General features: G+C 45.7%; 1 protein-coding gene across 1 annotated transcript; it reads right to left on the bottom strand.

The window, feature by feature from the left end:
* Nucleotides 1-303: 303 nt before the first annotated feature.
* Nucleotides 304-18,102, bottom strand: LOC308473043 (uncharacterized protein). Its single transcript, XM_080998291.1, has 4 exons — nt 17,946-18,102; nt 13,646-14,707; nt 4,442-4,834; nt 304-719 (listed from the first exon to the last, which is right to left on the bottom strand). Exons 1-4 carry the CDS (start codon nt 17,946-17,948, stop codon nt 537-539), a joined length of 1,641 nt encoding a protein of 546 aa, XP_080854417.1. The 5' UTR covers nt 17,949-18,102; the 3' UTR covers nt 304-536.
* Nucleotides 18,103-21,504: the final 3,402 nt, after the last annotated feature.

Genomic DNA, 21,504 nt, shown 5'->3' with positions numbered 1-21,504 from the left:
GCACTGCAAACCAACTTAGCACCTGCAGCTTTGTCCAGTCTCTTTGTCTCCCTGTCAGGAATCTGTTTACTTCCTCCATTTACAGACTTTTAGGCTTCAAATGATATAAAAATGGGGTCATTTAAAAAAAAATGAAAACCATATTTGTGGACCCTTTAGGAAGTTAGTGAACTTCTTGGGGAAGAAGAAGGTAGAGGTAAGGATCCCCACTCCATGCGATGCTAAGCAAATTCAGCAACGAGAATTTTTTTTAACTCTGTTATTAAAATAATTTATTAAAACTCAATTAAAAGTACATCAGGGTGCTTAGTCTGCATGCTTTATTGTGTCGCACATGTGTGTAAAGTGGGGGCAGAGAAAAATTGACAGAAGTGGTTTTTTGGGGCGTTTTTTTGCGGTGCATGGGGTAGGCTTACATTTTGTGCATGTGTTGTGGGTATTGGCGACCGGGCTGCAAAGAGGAAGATTGCATTAAATAAAGTCTGTGAAAATGCTGGTTCTGGGTGCATTGCCGGGGCCCTGTATGCCAAAGACTCTTACTTCCAGAATATTTTAATGGCACATATGAGGATGACACCGATGGCGAACATCTCGTGCTTCTTAATGAAGAAGAACACCAGTTCCTTCGCTATGTAGATGACGTGTATGAAGATGAAGCAATACAGGAACAAGGTGAACTGGTCCTGAGGTAAAAGGAAATGATGGCTTCCCCCAGAAGGCTGTGGAGAGAGCAAAGGGAAAAGGTGTGAAGTTCCAATCATGTTGCTGCAGGTCACCAAAAGGCTCGCTGAACAAAGATGCACTCTCTTTTTCCTTTGCAAGCGCCAGTAATTCCCACATTACGCTTCCATAGTGAAACCCTCCTGCGCTGTTTATTGGAGGATGGATGGTGGCTAACAGATTGAGGTTGAATCCTGACGACAGAAGTACTGGTTTGGGGGGACAGGAGGCGGGTGGGTATGGAGGACTCCCTGGTCCTGAATGGGGTAACTATGCCCCTGAAGGACCAGGTGCGCAGCCTGGGAGTCATTTTGGACTCATGGACTCCATGAGTTTTTGGACTCCATGGAGGCGCAGGTCAATTCTGAGTCCAGGGCAGCTGTTTACCAGCTCCATCTGGTACGCAGGCTGAGACCCTACCTGCCTGCGGACTGTCTTGCCAGAGTGGCACATGCTCTGGTTATCTCCTGCTTGGACTACTGCAGTGCACTCTATGTGGGGCTGCCTTTGAAGGTGACCCGGAAACTACAACTAATCCAGAATGCGTCAGCTAGACTGGTGACTGGGAGCGGCTGCCGAGACCACATAACACCGGTCTTGAAAGACCTACATTGGCTTCCAGTACGTTTCCGAGCACAATTCAAAGTTTTGGTGCTGACCTTTAAAGCCCTAAACGGCCTCAGTCCAGTATATCTGAAGGAGCGTCTCCACCCCCATCATTCTACCCAGACACTGAGAGGGCCTTGTGGCGGTTCCCTCACTGCGAGAAGCCAAGTTACGGGGAACCAGGCAGAGGGCCTTCTCGGTAGTGGCGCCCGCCCTGTGGAACGCCCTCCCACCAGATGTCAAAGAGAACAACTACCAGACTTTTAGACAACATCTGAAGGCAGCCCTGTTTAGGGAAGCTTTTAATGTTTGATCCATTACTGTATTTTAATATTGTGTTGGAAGCCGCCCAGAGTGCCTGGGGAAACCCAGCCAGATGGGCAGGGTATAAATAATAAATAAATTATTATTATTATTATTATTATTATTATTATTATGCCTCAGCCAGCCGTCTGACTTGCAGAAATTATCCCAGTAGCAGAACGTGCTCTCTATGGCTGCAGATTTTGGGTTTATGTTCAATGTAGTTTGCATTATATTCTGATTCATAGTTTCCGAGCTGAATCCACTTGCCAAGTCTCCACTGCAACAGATCCTTCTCTTTGCCCTGCATCTAGTTCTTCCCCGATAGCACAATCCTCGTTCTGAATCCTTCACGCTATGCATTAAAGCCTATTCAGTGCACATTGGAAGCACAAGGCTTCCTGCAATGAATCCTGGGGACTGCAGTCCCCTCTCAAAGAACCATCATTTCCAGTGCCCTTATCAAACTACAGTTCCCATGATCCTTTGGGGGAAGTCGTGGTCTTTGAATGGCTGGTGTGGATCTGAGTTCTCCTGTCTTCACATACGGACCTCAAGTCAACACCCAGTCCATGCTGTTGGAAGTGGGTGGGACAAATTGCCTTCACCAGGTGACGCAACTGTTTCCTACTCATTCTGAACCATTTGCCTGTAATTGTCTTAACAAAAGATGAAACTCGCATGCCTGGGTCCTGACCATGAGGAAACCTTTTCCAGTCATTCTGGTTTCCAGCCTCTTTCACAGGAATGGGACACCTATGTCCTCCAGGAACATTGCATAATGATCAATGTCTTCTGCTCTCAGGAAGAAATTAACCATTATCTGCCTTCAGTCCCTGAGCAGTATTACAAATTACTCTTCCTGAGAGCTTACCAAGCCAACGATGCCTTTCCATCTGTTCAAGTTCAGAGCACTTCTCTACTTGATTATTTCAAGGGTGGCCCCTTTCACCAGCTGAGTCATTTGATATTACAGTGGTACCTCGGGTTAAGTACTTAATTCGTTCTGGAGGTCCGTTCTTAACCTGAAACTGTTCTTAACCTGGAGCACCACTTTAGCTAATGGGCCTCCTGCTGCCGCCGCGCCACCGGAACACAATTTCTGTTCTCATCCTGAAGCAAAGTTCTTAACCTGAAGCACTATTTCTGGGTTAGCAGAGTCTGTAACCTGTATGTAACCTGAAGCGTATGTAACCTGAAGTGTATGTAACCTGAAGCATATGTAACCTGAGGTACCACTGTAGTCAGGTTGGCAAAGTTTTAATTATATTAAGCCACTGGCAGTGGCCTTGTGAGCTGACAAAAAGGAAATGCACCAGCCTCTGTGGGGGGTTTTTGGGGTGTGGGGGTGGGCAGTGACTTTATTCTTATTTGCTTGTTTTTGGATTGTGGAGGGCAGTAGCCAAAATCATTCCTGCTCTATCTGCTGGCCAACCAAGTGGCTCCGTTTTCCTGTAGCTTCTCAGTTCTCAAACTGAATTGGGAACTTGTGGTGAGTAACTGGAGTCTTTGAGGAATTCAAACTCTGGAAGCAGCAGCGGGAGAAAGAAGCTACTAAGGGTCAAATTTACATGTTGCATGAGATCCGTCACTGGAATTATCTCTCAAAAACCGAAACTAGCGAGTTGCTAGCAGCAGAGAAGGATGCTGAACACTCTCCCTTTGCTGTTTTCTTGATCAAACTAACCCCCCCCCCCGTTGTTTCCCCGGGAAGGAAAAATGCTACAAATACAGCAAAGAGCAGCCTTGGGAGGGAATTTTGATCAGGAAAAGACCTCAGGGGAGGAGAAAGAAATCCTTCCATGCTGCTGTGAGCAATTTTGCATCCTACCCCTTCTCCCTGGCTGCCTTTCAGGTTTTTGGGGTTGTTGTTTCTTAAAGTGTCGAGAGATTATGGTCCCTTTGCGAAATGCAACTTCTTCAGAACAGCCAGGTGGGCCCTGTTCCTGGCTGTGGAAGTAGGGTAGAGGCTCAAAAGAGGATAGGGCTGTGGCACCTTTGTATAGAAAAGGAAACCCCAACAGGGGCTAGTAAAGGTAAAGGGACCCCTGACCATTAGGTCCAGTTGCGGACGACTCTGGGGTTGCAGCGCTCATCTCCCTTTATTGGCTGAAGCAGCCGGCGTACAGCTTCCGGGTCATGTGGCCAGCATGACTAAGCCGTTTCTGGAGAACCAGAGCAGCACACGGAAACGCCGTTTACCTTCCCACCGGAGTGGTACCTATTTATCTACTTGCACTTTGGTGTGCTTTCGAACTGCTAGGTCGGCAGGAGCAGGGACCGAGCAATGGGAGCTCACCCCATTGCGGGGATTCGAACTGCCAACCTTCTGATCAGCAAGCCCTAGGCTCTGTGTTTTAACCCACAGCGCCACCCTATGCCCTTCATGGAGGACATAGCTATTAAATGCACCGAAAGCTCTGCACTGCTTTGTACCTGCCACAAAAAATACAACACAGAAATGGTAAAAAAAAAAGGATATTTTTTATAAAAAAAGCTACAGTGGTACCTCGGGTTAAGTACTTAATTTGTTCCGGAGGTCCGTACTTAACCTGAAACTGTTCTTAACCTGAAGCACCACTTTAGCTAATGGGGCCTCCTGCTGATCCGCGCCGCCGGAGCACGATTTCTGTTCTTATCCTGCAGCAAAGTTCTTAACCTGAAGCACTATTTCTGGGTTAGCGGACTCTGTAACCTGAAGCGTATGTAACCCGAGGTACCACTGTACAGAAAATGCAAGTTGGATTGTGGCCTATATCTTTTCTTCTGTCTTCTTCCTCTGCTTTTCTCACCTCCACCTGCCAGCCCTTACCTGTGCCGTTGACAGTGCCTGCTGGCGCATGGCTTCCATCTTCTCCTCATGCTGCCGCTGCTTCTCCTTGTCTTCGTAGCGGTACCTGGTCATGGTGAGCTCCATGTCTAGGCGCATCTTCTCCAGCTGAGTCGCCAGGGCGCGGGCCTGCTTGTTGCTTGGCTGCTCCATCTGGACCCAGGTGTCCATCTCCCCCTCCGTGTTGGCCAGGCCGCGGTGCAGGTTCTCCAGCTCCACCTGCGGCTTCATCCTCAGCTGTGCCTCTTCGTCTCGGATGTCCAGAGGGTCCGTCACATCGTTAGGGGTGCAGGGCGGCTCGGTCAGGTCGTCGGGGGCCGACGTTGGCTCAGTCACATTGTCGGCAGCAGACGAGACATTTTCAGGGTTGTCCTCCTGGCACGGAAAGGGTATCTAACCTGCTTTTGATGTCACAAGCCCATCACCTTCCTCCCCCATTTTCCAAGAACAAAATTGCAATTTGTCCTTCGTTTTTGCTTTGAAATAAAAATAAGTGGGTATATAAAATATAAATGAATAAACACACAATATAGCGCTTTAAATGTTTTTTTTAAAAGCAAGCAGCTCTCATGAAGCATCGCGGGAAAGGCAAGACTAATGACTTAACCAGAGTTTGATTTTCTGGTACCTACACCTTTCATGCTAATCTCTAAGCTGGCAGGTAGCCAGGCTCACTGCACGGGTAAAGAACTAACTGTGACTTCTTTTTAAATGCTGCATCTTCACCCTTTGTCAATTTTGTCAATTTTGAAATTGGGGTTTGACCTCACAACTTGCTCAGCTTGGAAATTGTACCTAAGTTGGCTAACAGGCTGCTTACTGAAAAGCAATTTAGGCAGCTGATGCAGAACAACCTATATCCCTGCCCTGCAAGAGAAAATGGGGGAGTATACAACTTCTTGTTGCAAATTCATCATGATGCTCTCGGAATCATGGTTCTAGGCAAGCCCACTTTCAATACCAATTGGGCCTGCAAAAGTTTTGGGGTGGCTGTGACGGACAGGCCCTGGGTCTGCCTCCTGGCATCCCAAGAACCAGTAAGAGCTGGTGGGACCAATAGGCAATCAGCAGGGAGTCAAATCCTAGAAGGGCCTGAGGGGGGTGTTGCTGGTTACAACAATGACAGCCATTCTAGAGTTACCTGAGACTTGGTTTGATAAAGAGTTCTGTTTAAAATTTTATTTATAAATAGTGTGTGTCTTTAAGTTTTGTGCCTCACATGGGAAACCATCAAGCATTAAACAGGCAGACAGTTTTGTTCCCTCCTCATACTTTGAAACTCCAGGTGGGACTTGAGTGGACACTGGGAAGCTTCACAGAACTATAACGCTGTTGGTAAACACAGGCGGTACCATAAAATAGTTAATTATAGACTTCTGTTGTGTGAATATGGGCTGCTGGTGGAGGCTTTATCTATTAACACTCCTATAATATTGGTCACACCACCCAGCACTCATCTTCAGTGAGGGTGTCTGTCACAATGGTGACACAACTTATTTTCCAATCAGTTCATATCCCACAATTTCCTGCTGAAATCCCATAGTTGGTTGTTGTTTTTTTTAACACCCAAAAGAGTTCTGGTTTATTTTTGTCCCATTTTTATTGCATTGTAGAACCTGCAGACAGCAATATTGTGGTAGCACTGGGGAAGCATTGCAGAACAAACTAAAGCAGGATAAATCCATCACTAGTCCACTACTGTTGTGCCCAGAACATGTTGCAGAATCCACCCACAATAAAACACCAGTGTGGGTGGGCTTCTTATTAAAGGTGAGTAGCTCTCATTGTGGTCAGCGCTTGGATAGAAGGCTCCTTCAGAGCCCTGTCCAAACAGCTGTGAGCTTCCTGAAGGAAGAGCAAGACAGGGGATAGTGGAGGAACAACCATTCTTACCATAAGCGACTGAAGCTCAAGGCAGTAGGCGTGTGAATAACAGGGCTGCACACCACACTAGGCAGCCTTTCGTTTCACTAGGCTCTCACTGTCCCATGATGCACTTCTGTAAACCGCCACCCCAGACAATACAAAAAGCAAAGCCAGACTTAACAGAGCCAACTGCCAAACTGATGTCATAGATGCCTCACTGTGACATCACAGCCCACCTGTTGCTGTGACTGGCTCATAGTAGAGAACCTAATTTCCATACTCTGAATGCTGAGCAAATGGCAAAAGGAAGCGGGTTTTAACTTAAAAGCCTCATTTATAGTGCCTATTGTAATGCTGGGCTGCATCTACACAGCTATAAAAAAACGTTCTGAAATTGCTTTTAAAAAACTCTTTTTAAAGCTCACAATGTAAAATTTCATAAAGTTCCAATTTCAGCTCTACAGCGCCATCTGGTGTCACAGTGTTCTAACACATTTATAACTTTGGTTTTCTTTTTCCACTAATGTAGCTGAGACCCAGATTGGTATATAAACATGGCGGCTGTGTCTGTGAAATACCCTAATATTTATATGGTGGAGGTTTTGTGTTCCGTCTTATCCTTCTTTTCTATCATCCCAACCTATCATCCCAGTGATAAAAATGAGCAGGCCTATTGGATTGCCACCATAAACTATAACTTTTCACCATTTCAGAAAAAAAATAGATCTGTTACCTGATTAAAGGAATCTTATTCGATTAACTGCATGAGTTTTAATTGTATATGAATAAAAACAATAGTTCTAGCACAACATGCACATCTCTCCCTGTCTTAGCCCACAAGATGATGCATGGGTTCAGTTGTTTTATATTTATTTAAAGCATTTTAATCTTGCTTGTCGGAAAATAAAAGCTCCCAGAATAGCTATGAGATGTCCACGATAAGGTGGTCCCTGCCCTCAGACTTGCAATCTTTCGTGAGCCCCTCAATCTTATGCTCAGGTAATATATACTGTATGTATAAATAACTCCATATATCCTAAAGACATGTAACCATGGGAAGCTGCCTTTTACTCATACTACTACTGCTGCTAATAATTTATTATTTATACCCCGCCCATCTGGCTGGGTTTCCCTAGCCACTCTGGGTGGCTTCCAGCAAAATATTAAAATACAATAATTAATATTAAAAGCTTCCCTAAACAGGGCTGCCTTCAGGTGTCTTCTAAAAGTCAGATAGTTATTTATCTCTTTGACATCTGGTGGGAGGGCGTTCCACAGGGCAGGCGCCACTACCGAGAAGGCCCTCTTCCTGGTTCCTTGTAACTTCACTTCTCCCAGTGAGAGAACTGCCAGAAGGCCCTTGGAGCTGCACCTCTGTGTCAGGGCTGAACAAAGGGAGTGGAGATGCTCCTTCTGGTATTCTGGGCCGAGGCCGTTTAGGGCTTTAAAGGTCAGCACAATTGGTCCATCCAATTCTGTATAGTCTTCCCAGGCTGCCCGTTGAGGCACTCCAGGCTTCTAGGCAAAGTTCTCTCCCAGTCCTATGTGGAGATGTCAGGGATTGAATGTGGGATCTTTCCCATGGGAAACAGATGCATCACCACTGAGCCCCAGCCCTTCCCCTAGTTTTGCCACACCACTATCTTTAACTCAGGGACACAGGTGGCGCTGTGGGTTAAACCACAGAGCCTAGGACTTGCCGATCAGAAGGTCGGCAGTTCGAATCCCTGCGACGGGGTGAGCTCCCTGTTGCTCGGTCCCTGCTCCTGCCAACCTAGCAGTTCGAAAGCACGTCAAAGTGCAAGTAGATAAATAGGTACCACTCCGGTGGGAAGGTAAACGGCGTTTCGGTGTGCTGCTCTGGTTCGCCAAAAGCGGCTTAGTCATGCTGGCCACATGACCCGGAAGCTGTACGCCGGCTCCCTCGGCCAGTAAAGCGAGATGAGCGCCGCAACCCCAGAGTCGGTCATGACTGGACCTAATGGGCAGGGGTACCTTTACCTTTTCATCTTTAACTCACACATGAGTATGCTTGATAGCACAGGAAGGTGCCTCTGAAAAAAAGAATATCTGATGGTGGTTCCTCAGATTGGGTACGGTTGTGTTCCTGTGGTCTGAAAGCTGAGCGCAACTGGCTGTTGGGTTATGTGTTTCCTCCTCCTCATTGAAAAAGTTTGCCACCAACCCACATATCTTTTGGAACAATGGCCACCGCTTCCTATTTCTGATCCAATTCTCCTCCCCTCGTTGCCTTTGTGATCTGCGGGCACAAAGCAGCCAGCTGTATGTGTAACGGACAGTCTGTGTCTTGAATGGAGTTGTTGCCTTATTCATTCACAACAGACCAGGCGGCCAGGAGGACAACAAGCCCCTTTGTCAGGAGATCTAGCCAAAGGCATGCTGACCGTCTCCACTGACTTCATATTTATCTGGTCTCCTCTCCTCCTCTTCTGCGAGTTAAACAATGTGATGCTTTGTCTCCGAGTTGTGAGCGAGCAACTTTTCCTTCCCTCGCTGGAACTTCGGCGAACTACTTATTTATTTATCCGCCCCAATTAAGCCGTGCACGTCTCGCCAAAGAATGAATGAGAAAATGTTATTGAACGGTGAATGCTGGAAGGGAGAGTCTCTGTCTCTCTGTGTGGCCTGTTTTAAAGGACTGTGAGCGCAGACAGGTGGGGTTCCTCTTCTCCTTTTTAAGTCATTTTTTAAAAAGCCTTGAAAAATACATTTGTAGAATTGCTAGAGACAGTTGTGGAGAGGGAGAAGAGTGTTTACTGAGGAGCTTAGGAATTTGCCTTATACTGAATAAGACCATTGGTCCATCAAGGCCAGTATTTTCAACACTGGCTAGCAGCAGCTCTCCATGGTTTCTAGCCCCACAATCTCTCTCTCTCTCTCTCTCTCTCTCTCTCTCTCTCTCTCTCTCTCCCCCCCCTCTCTCCCCCCCCCTCTCTCTCTCACACACAGAGAGAACGATTTCCCTATGGAAACAGATGCACATATTTAATTCTTACTAACTCCACCCAAGTTTCATCTCCCATTTTCTTAAACCTTTTTATATATACAGTATATAAATGAAGTTTTCTAAATGCAACGACAAACCCCTCTCCAACAGCCTTTATGTGACCCGACTGCGTAAAAGGCAAAAAGAACTCTGTAATCTCAGCAGAAGAACGCAATTAGTCGATCCACAGTTGAACCACAAGCTCTGCCTTGCAGCTTTTTGAAGCCTGAAACTTCAACATCCAGCTGCATCTGGAAATTGCATGCATGCGCTTGCAAAAAAACATGGGCTACTTTTTGCATACAGTATTTACAAGGGACCCAGACTTCGGAGACATCTCCTGCATTTTATTTTCTTGCTCAAGGAGGAGCTGGGCGTCATCTGGAAGTGGTGTATATGACCTTTGGGTTGAGTTCGCCTGAAATCTACTGGGAAAAATTGGAATGGAGGCAGGCACCTTTTTACTTGATCAATATGTTGGGAACAGATTAATCTAACAGAGTGATTAACTAAACTGGAGCCCAAAGTACATATTGTTAACAAAAGAGAAGTGGTAGGATATGAACAGGCTGTGACTGCAATCCCCTATATACTTACCTGGGATGGGAGTAAGCCCTATTGAATATGGTGGGATTTCATTTCCATGAAAGCATGTACTGTTAAATAAACAGCAACCTGATTCTCCATTATGGCAGAGATAGAGAGCCTCAATTCAAAGTGCAGGTTTTGACTGATACAGCCATATGTGGCTCAGGATTGCAGTACTTCAAGGACCACGTCTCCTGACATGAACTGACCCAGCGCCTGTGATAATAATATGATGCCCTTCTTTGTGGGCTCACTCGATGGGAGGTTCAGAAGGTGGCAGCACAGGAACAGGCCTTTTCTGTGGTGGCCCCCCATTTGTGGAATGCAAGGAGGTACACCTGGCACCATATTTATCTAGTTAGGCAAACACCTCTCTCTGTACCCAAGCTTCTGGCCCTTACTTTATAGCTCTATTGCTGTATTCTTAGACTTCTATTTTTGCTCGTGATTGTTTTTTAATGCAAGTTGTTTTGGTTGCTGTGTGAGAAAAACAACTAACAAATAAAATTAAAATAACCATCCTTCAGATGTTGTTGGACCACAGCTCCCATCATCCCATCATCATAAATGGCCTCGGCCCAGTATACCTGAAGGAGCGTCTGCACCCCCATTTTTCTGCCCGGACGCTGAGGTCCAGCGGCGAGGGCCTTCTGGCGGTTCCCTCACTGCGAGAAGCAAAGCTACAGGGAACCAGGCAGAGGGCCTTCTTGGTAGTGGCGCCTGCCCTGTGGAACGCCCTCCCACCACATGTCAAAGAGAAAAACAACTACCTGACATTTAGAAGACATCTGAAGTTAGCCCTGTTTAGGGAAGTTTTTAATGTGTGACATTTTAATGTATTTTTAATCTTTGTTGGAAGCCGCCCAGAGCGGCTGGGGGAACCCAGCCAGATGGGCAAGGTACAATTAATTAATAAATAATAATAATACAGTGGTGCCTCGCAAGACGAAAAGAATCCGTTCCGCGAGTCTCTTCGTCTTGCGGTTTTTTCGTCTTGCAAAGCAAGCCCATTAGCGGATTAGCGGGCTTAGCGGATCAGCTGATAAGCGGTTTAGCGGCTTAGCGGATTAGCTGATAAGCGGCTTAGCGGATCAGCTGTTAAGCGGCTTAGTGGATTAGCTGATAAGCGCCTTAGCGGATCAGCTGTTAAGCGGCTTAGCGGCTTAGGATTAGCTGATAAGCGGCTTAGCGGCTTGGGAAAAAGGGGGGGGGGAGGAAAAAAAACCCGCAGGAACTCGCAAGACATTTTCGTCTTGCGAAGCAAGCCCATAGGAAATTCGTTTTGCGAAGCACCTCCAAAACGGAAAACCCTTTCGTCTAGCGGGTTTTCCGTCTTGCGAGGCATTCGTCTTGCGGGGCACCACTGTAATAATAATAATATCCCTGAACAAGGGTAATGCTGGCTGGGGCTGATGGGAGTTGGAGCCAAACAACATCTGGAGGGCCAAAGGCTCCCCATCACTGGATTATGACACCTCCTGACCCTGACGAGCTCAAATAATATTCATACAGTCCGGCAGAGCCTGTATCACTTCTGCAGCACAGTTGTGGTACTGTGTACATGCCAAAAGCACCTGTAGACTCTCTGTTAAACACCCAGAGCTCAAGCTTGAGCTGGGAGATGAACCAGGACTTGAGACTAATGGTCTAACACATCTCTCTTCTCAGGGCTGGCCCTAGGAGAAATACCACCCTTGGAAGGAAATGCTTTCAGCACCTGTTCCCTGCCTCCCATGGTCAGTTTTACAGTGTTGCCAAGTGGCATGGCTTGCTCAGGACAGCAAAACCTAGTGTCCTGCTGTTCCCAGGTTTCCCTAGAAATGTTCACGAAAAGGACCCCAAACAGGCATGCTGAGTTGGGCCCAACATTGGAGGGTCTGTCGCGCATGTATGATGTCACACGTGCGACACCCTGTGCGGGTGCCTGTGATGGCGATCGCGGTGGGCGGCACAGAGGGCATGACAGCACAAGCCTAGGGGCAGTGGGAGATGGCAGCACTCTCAATATTGGGGGGGGGGGGTGTCAGCCCCCTGCCATGAAATATTGAGGGGGCATAAGCCCTTCCTGGCCCCTATAGCCAGCGCCCCTGACTCAAAGTTAGCTCTTAGTAATTTTGCTCTAGCTCACAGCAGGCAATACACTCAGCAAACATCAAGTCACCAAGCTCAGTCTGGTTCTCTCTTCCGTGTGGCCTTTGGCACAAGCTCCCAACTCGCCTACCCATAAAACGAGACCTGTATTTGCTGAATTGACTCTTTGCGAGTATTGTCAACCCCCGATTTGCACAGGGATTGCGTTCCAGGTCATTGTGCACATCGCTGGAGCAGACATAAGTCTACCTACCCCACTCTGTTCTGCCCCTGCCCCCATTCCGCCCTCTTCTGGGTCCAAAAATGGCAAGCACATGTACGGCTCATGCTTTGAGCCCGTGCAAAATAGTCGTTCCCCGTACGCATCTCATGGTGGAAAACACAAGGCAGAGAGTCTAGCGTGTTTTATCAAAGTATAATATACTACAGGCAATGCAGAGCAGAGGTTCAAAGTTATAAGGGAGAGACATTCTGTGTGTATTCGCTGATAGCCCAGCCTATGGAAGGAAGGAAGCCAATAGACAGGGCACAGGTTCCTCATTCAGACTGTGGAAGAAAGAAAAAGAGTTGCATGAACAGGATTCGGAAGACAGAGAGTCAAACCTAGTCCCTTTCAAATTTCCATTCAAGGGTTAAACCCACCAATGCCCAAGGCCAGTGACCAGCAGTGAAATAGCAATAAGCCTAGAAACATTCAGGAGCCCCAGTGGAATGTCACCCATAAAATGATGACTCCTGTGCTGATAAGATCACAGGTATCTGATGGTGTATTTGATGTTTTGACATAGGCCCTACAGCAGGGGTAGGAACCCCAAGTTCCTCCAAATGTTGCCCAACTACCCCGGAACAGAAAAATGTAAACTTGGAAGGCAGTACCATCAAACTACCTCCAACACTCATTATCTCATCTTCCCATTTTCTCTCATTTCTGTGGTGTGTGTGGGATTATAGTTAATTTTTAAAATCAGTACTATATACTACCATTTGCCAATAAGGTCTGAGGGCAGCGTACATCTATAAAAATATAAAAGCAATGCCATAAAATACAGGTCAAATTATAGTAAAAACCAGAGGAAAAGGCTGCGTTAACCGGAGACCCATCCAGATGTCTTTTTTTTATTGGAAATTCGTGATGATTTGTGCTCATGATGCTACTGGGATGGTCACACAGACCCTGCTTTCAATACTGTTTGTGTCTACAAAAATTTCCAAGCAGTCGCATTGGTTCATTTCAAATTAGTGCCGAACCCTCAGCTTCCTGCTCACGTCCCGTAACTTTTTTATATAGCGCAAGCGTTCTGCTTTATTTCTGTCTGGCTTTTGTCATGCTATAGTCCCTCCAGACTGAAATAAAGTGGCAGCACTGTGGGAACATCAGAAAACAAACTAGAGCAGGATAAAACCCATCACTTGGGAGCTGCCACTGTGTCAATAACTTGTTGTGGAATCCGCCTGCAATAAAGCACCCATCTGGAGGAGCCTGTATTTGTCAAAGGACATTATTTGGATTTTACAGTCCTCCCCACAAGAGCAGGTAAGAGGCAAAAGGGTCTCTGTGTACAAGAGGGCTAGAAAAAGGCTTGCCACCCGGTATGACCACAACCTCCCTTCTTCCCTCCCGGTATCCCCTTTACCTCCTTGGGTGGCGCCTGCTGCTGACGCAGCTGCTCCATCTTCTCCTCATGCTGCCGCTGCCTCTCGTTCTCTTCGTGCTCGTATTTGAGCCTCGTCAGCTCAAACTCCATCCTCCTCTTTTCCAGCTCGGTCTCGATGGCTAAGTCCAATCTGCTGCTTGACCACTCCGACTCTGCTCCACTCACCACAATGCGGGGCACCTGCAGACCCAGGCGCTCAGTCACCTCTTCAGTCTTCTGTTCCGGTGGCACTGACGGCCTTCCTGCCTCCAGGATCTTCTCCAGCGGCTGTTCAGGCTTCGGGCCTTCCTGTTGCCCACTAGGCTCAGAGTGGGGCTTCTTTTCAGTCACATCTGGCAAGTAGACTTCCATGGCCAGCTGCAGCTCTATCCTCATCTTCCCCACCTCACCAAAGGTCTCAGAAAACGACTCGGCTGCGGCTTCTGCCTTGCTCCCCGTCGCCTTCGGGCCCAGCACTCGGATATTTCCTTGCCGCAGGCGCAGCTTCTCCATGGTTTCCTCGTGCTGCCGCTGCTTCTCCTTGTCCTCGTACATTTTCCGCTCGTGCTGCCGCTGCCGCTCGTTCTCCTCGGAGATTTGCTTCAGCTTGGCCAGCTCAAATTCCATGCGCATCTTCTCCAGCTCAATTTCCGTGATGGGGTCCAACTTGCTCCCCAGCTGCTCCTCGTCCCCTTGGCCAGGCGTTCTGCACGGCAAGTGCTGGCGTATGTTCTCCATCTTCTCCTCGTGTTGCCGCTGCTTGTCGTTCTCCTCGTGCTGGCGCTTCAGAAGGGTCAGCTCAAAGTCTAAGCGCATCTTCTCCATTTCGCTATCGGCTCCCTGGGTCTGCTTGGCGTTCTTCTGCTCCTGCTCCTTGGCTCCTTGGCCATCCTTCTCCTCTCTGTGCTCATCCTTCTCCTCTTTGGCAACTGCGTCTAATGGCAGAGGGCTGCTGGCGGCTTCTAGCTGCCTTCTGGTCTCTAACGGTGTTCGTTGGTCTCCATTAGCGAGCGCGTCAGTCACAATAGCAGGGATGGCTGAGGACCCTGAGCTGTTGGCATCCTGAAACAGATTGCAGGTAGGGAAGTCACACATGCATTTCTGAGAAGACGTCATCAACAAATATCACATCAGGGGGCAGGAAAGTTAAGGAAAAAATTCAACTGGTTTTAATGCACGAGTGTCAGGCTTTGGGGAATCAGCATCCTCCCCTGTGGCCATAAATGAGCAGATCAAACAAAAAGGAATTTTTACCAGTTTCTTTAATAAACACAGCAAAGGACAAAAGAAAGTGTCTAACCAGAATGGTGGTGCTCACAATTAAGGCTTACACTCCCGCCATCCCTATTAATCTACGTAACTCCTATGTTTTGTAATCTGAGTTTGTACCCTCTGCATTTTCTGTTCTGAGGCTTTCTGAGCTCTTCTTGACCTTGAGAAGAGTGGATAAATTCTGTCCAATGACTGTGAATCTGTTAACCCTCTCTCTTCCAGTGTTTCTTCTCCTAGCTGTTCCCCATCCAGTATTTCCCAGCTTCTGCCTTCTGAACTGTGCCCCTCTGCAAACCACTGTTCCAAATCTATACTGTCTTCCTGCTCCTGGGAAGATTCAGGAGCAGGAGCAGGAGCAGGTGGAGGGTATGACTTCCACCATTTCTCCTCAGTGCAGCGCTCCTTAGCACGGTCCGTGACAGTGTGGCCAAAATGGCTGTGTTGCACAAAAGGGCCCTACTCCACAGCAACTTGGAGCAGGGCTCTTAGTTTGGGTTGCCCCTGTTCTGTGGAACAGCATCCCCATCCAAATATGAAGGCACCCACTATCTTCACTTTCCCAAATGCTCCAACTTTTTCTGAACAAAATCCGGGACACCCACACCCACCATGCTGCCCCCCCCGCCACCTCTCACAGTTCACACTACTTGTCCTCATCCTCCTGACACATCACTTGCTTGCACCACTCCTATTTTAGTATATGTGCTGCTGATGAATTTATTTGACCCTATCTACATCGAGTCTGACACGACTAAACGACTATACAACAACAACAACATCTACATCAGGCTATGTTCTATCTTTGTTACCAAGTATTAATAGTATTAATTGACATTGTTTTTTGATATATTAGTGGCCATGTGATGATTTTAGCTTATGAATTTTGTTTAATGTCTTGATTTTTATATTGGGGTACTTTTATAGCTCTGTTTAGAGTACGTAATGTTTTGATAATATAAATGTTTTAACTCTTTTGTATGAATCCAGTATATTTTCTTTTAATTGTTGAATGATTCTTGTGTGCATTGTGGCAGCCTTTGGCTATGTGCAATAAAACTGACTGACTGACTGACTGACTGACTGCTTGCGCCACTCACCCTCGCTCTTGATGCTCTTGCCCAGCGCTCTGGCATTCAGCAGAGTCGCGCCAGATCACTGGACAGGAAGGCGCTTTGGCGCGACTCTGCTGACAATCGCAAGAGTGAGTGTCTCTTTGACTGAAAAACAGGACATTCTGAGATTGAAACAGAAGTCAGGATTGGCTTTTGGATACAGGTTGTCCCACTAAAAATGGGACAGTTGGCTTTCCAGAAACAATGGAAGATATTTTTCTCCTAACAAGCTTTCACAGCTGAATAGATGGGACTCTGCCATGAGTGTCTACTTCATACTGAAAGACGTATATTGGCTCCCAGTACGTTTCCAAGCATAAGTCAAAGTGTTGGTGCTGACCTTTAAAGCCCCAAATGGCCTCAGTCCTGTATATCTGAAGGAGCGTCTCCACCCCCATCATTCTGCCCAGACACTGAGGTCCAGTGCCAAGGGCCTTCTGACGGTTCCCTCACTGCAAGAAGTGAGGTAACAGGGAACCAGGCAGAGGGCCTTTTCGGTAGTGGCACCCTCCCATCAGATCTCAAGGAAATAAACTACTATCTGACTTTTAGAAGATATCTGAAGACAGCCCTGTATAGGGAAGTTTTTAAATGTTTCATTATGTTTCTCTATATGTTGGAAGCCACCCAGAGTGGCTGGGGTAGAAATATTTTATTATTATTAATTTTTATCTGCTGTTATTTTTATGTTGTTTTCAGCTGTCCCCCCACCCCAGCCCGGCTGTATTGTATTTTGCACATTACCTTGAGACATGTGCCAAAATTTTGTTGTCTCGAGAGGGATGTGAAAGTGTGTCAGAATAGTGAAATGGCATGGGAAGTTTAGATGGCATGGGAAGATAAGGCAAATTCATGGAGAATAAGCTATTGATGGCTAGATGGCTATGAGTCACGACAGTCTTCCAGGGACAGCTATTGACCTCATATCCTGCTTGAAGCCTTCCAGAGGTTGACCACTGTAGGAAACAGGATGGTAGATTAGCTAGGCCTCTGGTCTGATCCAGCAGAGATTTTATCTTCTTAGCTTAGGTGGGTATATTTTTGGTCCAATGAAGGACAAGATAGGAAGAGGAAGAGGAGGCGGCGCAGAAGAAGATAAGGGGATTGCATATCAACAGAGTAAAAAAATCACCAAATGTCAAGAAGATCAAGGAACAAGAGGAGGCCAATTGACTTCTAATCCAATCCTGCTACAATGCAGGAATCTCGAGCATCCATGACAGATGGCTATCCAACCTCTGCCTAAAAACCTGCAAGGAAGGAGAGTCCACAACCTCCTGAGGGAGTCTGTCCCATATATGCTCTTAACTGTCATAAAGTTCTTTCTGATGTTTAGTCGAATTCTCCTTTCTTGTAAGTTGAAGCCACTAATTTGGATCCTACCCTCTGGAGCAGGAGAAAACAAGCTTGCTCCATCTTCCACGTGACAGTTCTTTCAATATTTGAAGATGGCTGTATAAATTGTTCAAACTAACAAACAAACTGCATCAGCTTTATTGAGTGTGTTTCTAGGGTGCATGGAGATAAAATACTCTGTTTTTCATTTCACATTTATTTCTTTATAATGCTAATATCCCACCTTTCCTCCACAAAGCTTAAGGTGGTATTCATTGTTCCCCATCATATATATATATATATATATATATATATATATATATATATATATATATCTCCTCTCAGCAACTCTGTGGCATAGGTTAAGCTGACAGAAAGTGACTGGCCTGTTAGGCTCACTTTGCGAGCGAGAGACCCAGGTTCAAATCGCCCCTAGTTCTCAGCCTAGCCTACTATACAGGATTGTTGTGAGAATAAAATGCAGGAGGGAGACAAAAATAATTGTATGATGCTTGGGAAGGAAGGTGAGATATAAATGAAAGAAAAAGAAAAGAAAAAGGAATGAGAGTGACGGCTCTTACCATGGCGAAACTGGGTCCAGGGAGACAAGAATCTTAACCACGGCACATGCAGAGATATAATTTCCCCCTCAATCGGACACCAGCTGCCCCACTTTGCAAAACCAGGCCATGCAAATCCACATTCCAGGCCAACTGCCGTGATGATGTCACGAGATTCCGCACTCGGCTTCCTCCTCACCCTCCCAAGCGACTCCGGCAAGAAACACATTCAGCTGCTAACAATTTGGCCCAGGGTTCCTTGAGCTGCTCATTAGTAGAGCATGTGAGCGAATCTGGTCAATTTCAGTTTCAGTTTCTCACTTTTTCCCCAGTCTCAGGGCCTGTTCTCCACATTTCCTTTTTTTTAATTATTACATATTTTTAAATTAATTTTCAATTACAAAAATCCAATATGCACCATATTATATTACCACCAAATAGCAATACCAACTCAAATACAAATCAATTACATAGCCAATTATAAATTTTGGGTGGCTTCCCACGTGCTGTACTTCAAAGACTTATTCCCTTTAATTCTGCCTCCAGACTGTTGTGCAAACCAAATACAACCCATTCTTGATAAATTCCCTTATACCACAGCTACAATAATTAACTTCAATTCGCATTAACACATATAATAATTTGTAAATTCCACATTTCCATGTCAGTTTGCAAATTCTTTAAATAAAAAAAAAGCTCTTGTGAAAATTTGCTGGCATCTGAGGGTGAAATGCACACAATATGCAATTTTGTGTGCATTATAATTATTATGTTTACCTCTCAAAAGTGAAACGGAAAGCAACTTACACACACACACACACACACACACATCCAAGCCTGCTAAAAAATAACCAGAAAATTAAGATCTAAAGATATGGGTCTATATGAGTCTATTTTTGCTCAGCACTTGAAAAGAAATAGTGATGATACCAAGCAGGCTTCCCTGTACACATTTTTTGAAAGCAATTTCCCTTAATATAATATTTTGTTGTATATTTTCCCTAATATGTGCATTTTGATGTACACTTTGTCCTAGCACATATGGTTTTGCGCACATTATTTGACTGTAGAACCAAACTGCAAAACTCAGAGACATGAGCATTTGGAAGGGTTTGTTTTGGTTCAGGTTTTGTTTCAAGAAGTGTGAATTGGGTTGATTCGTCTTTGAATGAGAACTCAATTGATTTTCTCTCCCAGACCCATAAAAGCCCCCAGGCTGAATCCCTAGTGCATCTCTTGCTTAAAAGGCCATGGAGGAAATCCCTTCGTGAGACCCCGGGGAGCTGCTGTCCGTCTCAAGTCTGCTGGGCTAGAGGAGACCAATGGTCTCATTCCACATGAAGCAGCAAACCTAAGTTCTTTAGCGGATCTTGAGACCCTCTGTTGGAAACCTGATGCAAAGCGAGGTGACCTTTTCAACATCTTTGAGAAGATGTAAGCAGCCATGCAAGCTCAGAACACTTTGCCAAGTTAGTCTAGGGTTGCCCTCTTGTCTTCTAGCACTTCAACCTGTACCTTTTTAAGAGCAGTGTGATCAGCAAACGCTCACAAGTTACCATTCTTCTCTGCTTGAGAAGCTTCACTTGCAGCATTTGTAGGTCAGACTTCTCATATTCATACACACACACACACACACACACACACACACACACTGGTACCTTGGGTTACAGATGCTTCATGTTACAGATGCTTCAGGTTACAGACTCCGCTAACCCAGAAATAGTACCTCAAGTTAAGAACTTTGCTTCAGGATGAGAACAAAAATCACACAGCAGCAGCGCGGCGGCAGCAGCAGGACGCCCCATTAACCATGTGCTTCAGGTTAAGAACCACGTCTGAAGATTTTATAGTCTTTATCACTTAATCTGCATTTCATTAGTTTCACTATTACTTTTAATAGTCCAACACTAATAATTCTCTTCAAACTTTTCTCTGCAATATTTCACATAATCCTCCTTACAAAACTTCTTGCAATCCTACTAGCGTAATCTGTTGATTACAATTGCTTTTCAAATAATTCACATATTTACTCCAGTCCTCTGCGAATCTCTGATCCCGCAGGTTTCGAATCCTTCCTGTCATTTTATCTAATTCTGCATAGTCCATTAATTTCGTCTGCCATTCCTCTTTTGTCGGTAGTTCTTCTTGTTTCCATTTCTGTGCCAATAATACTCTTGTTGCCGTTGTTGCATATAAAAGCAGTTTATTATTGTTAATATCCTCCCCTACAATGCCAAGTAGAAATGCTTCTGGTTTTTGTTATAAATGTATATTTCAACATCTTTTTCATCTCATATATCATTTCCCAGGAGCTTTTCCCTTTCATACATTCCCACCACATGTGATAAAAAGATCCTTCTTTTTCTTTACAAGGTCAGCCTTCTCTTTGTCTCTGCACGGGAGAGCCAGTGTGGTGTAGTGGTTAAGAGCGGCAGACTCGTAATCTGGTGAACCGGGTTCGCGTCCCTGCTCCTCCACATGCAGCTGCTGGGTGACCTTGGGCTAGTCACACTTCTCTGAAGTCTCTCAACCTCACACACCTCACAGACTGTTTGTTGTGGGGGAGGAAGGGAAAGGAGAATGTTAGCCACTTTGAGACTCCTTAAAGGGAGTGAAAGGCGGGATATCAAATCCAAACTCTCTGAGTGTATCCCCTGCCCTGCTACTTTTATTTCTGGTCAGCTGGAAAATCTATCTATCTGCAGTGGGCAGCCACCAGATCATGATGCTGGAAAGATCCTCGTTGAAGGAAGCTACTCCTTTTTTTGCTTGCGTCCAGCATCTGTTAATCAGAAGTATAAACTGCCTCTGAACATGGGTGTTCCATTCCTAGCTACTGCAGCAAAGTTTCATTCATAACTGCCATGGTACATCTCTCATGTGGAATAGGCTGAATAGTGACCACAAAGTCAGTGTGGTCAGTCACACACCAGAGAGAGAGAGAGAGGACAAAGGGGTCACATATTTGCATAAAATTTGCATTTTATAGATCTACTGAGGAACTTCCTCTTTCATCAAGTCTCTTGAAGTTGGTATCTTTTCTAGTCTTCAACTGCATTGGAATTGTTTTTATGATTTTTAAAAAATTGTTCTTCTCACTCAATTGTTGCCATCCTGGGGTCCTTTGGAAGGAAGAGTGCGATATACTAAATAAACAAGCAGATACCGATTCAGAAACAATCACTTTAATTTAAATCGAAATACAACCCACTTCAGTATAGTGGTAAAGACCTGTATTCCTGCTCAGTCTGTGTCCAGTGTTGATGGTCAACTCCAAGGTCCTCACTCCCACTTCTCGTAGCTGTTTTCAAACCAGATTAGTGTTGAATTTTGGCAACAGAGGTAATGTAATATGTTACAATTAACGCAGTATATAAATTCAGTGGAATATTTATGGTTGCAGAGCGATATTTAAAAATGTGTTTTCAATTAGGCGTGTATCCACAGAAGCACGAAACCTTTCCATAACTAGGCACCCTGAGTATTATTTTGTGAAGAAGTGCAGTTTTCTACCCGGGGGGAAGGGAAAGGAAGGGAAATAAAACGTCAGCAAATAAGGAAATGAAAGACAGTGTTCTCC

Source organism: Podarcis pityusensis (assembly GCF_964106645.2).
Source record: "Podarcis pityusensis genome assembly, chromosome: 3".
Taxonomy (NCBI): Eukaryota; Metazoa; Chordata; class Lepidosauria; order Squamata; family Lacertidae; genus Podarcis; species Podarcis pityusensis.
Note: the sequence above shows the minus strand (reverse complement) of the source record. Positions and strands in the feature narration are given on the sequence as shown.

Coding starts and splice junctions, on each gene's coding strand:
- LOC308473043 (XM_080998291.1), bottom strand. Junction 4,835..13,645: donor AGCAGGCGCCACCCAAGGAG/GTAAAGGGGATA, acceptor TTTCCGTGCCAG/GAGGACAACCCTGAAAATGT. Junction 720..4,441: donor AGGCACTGTCAACGGCACAG/GTAAGGGCTGGC, acceptor CTCTCTCCACAG/CCTTCTGGGGGAAGCCATCA.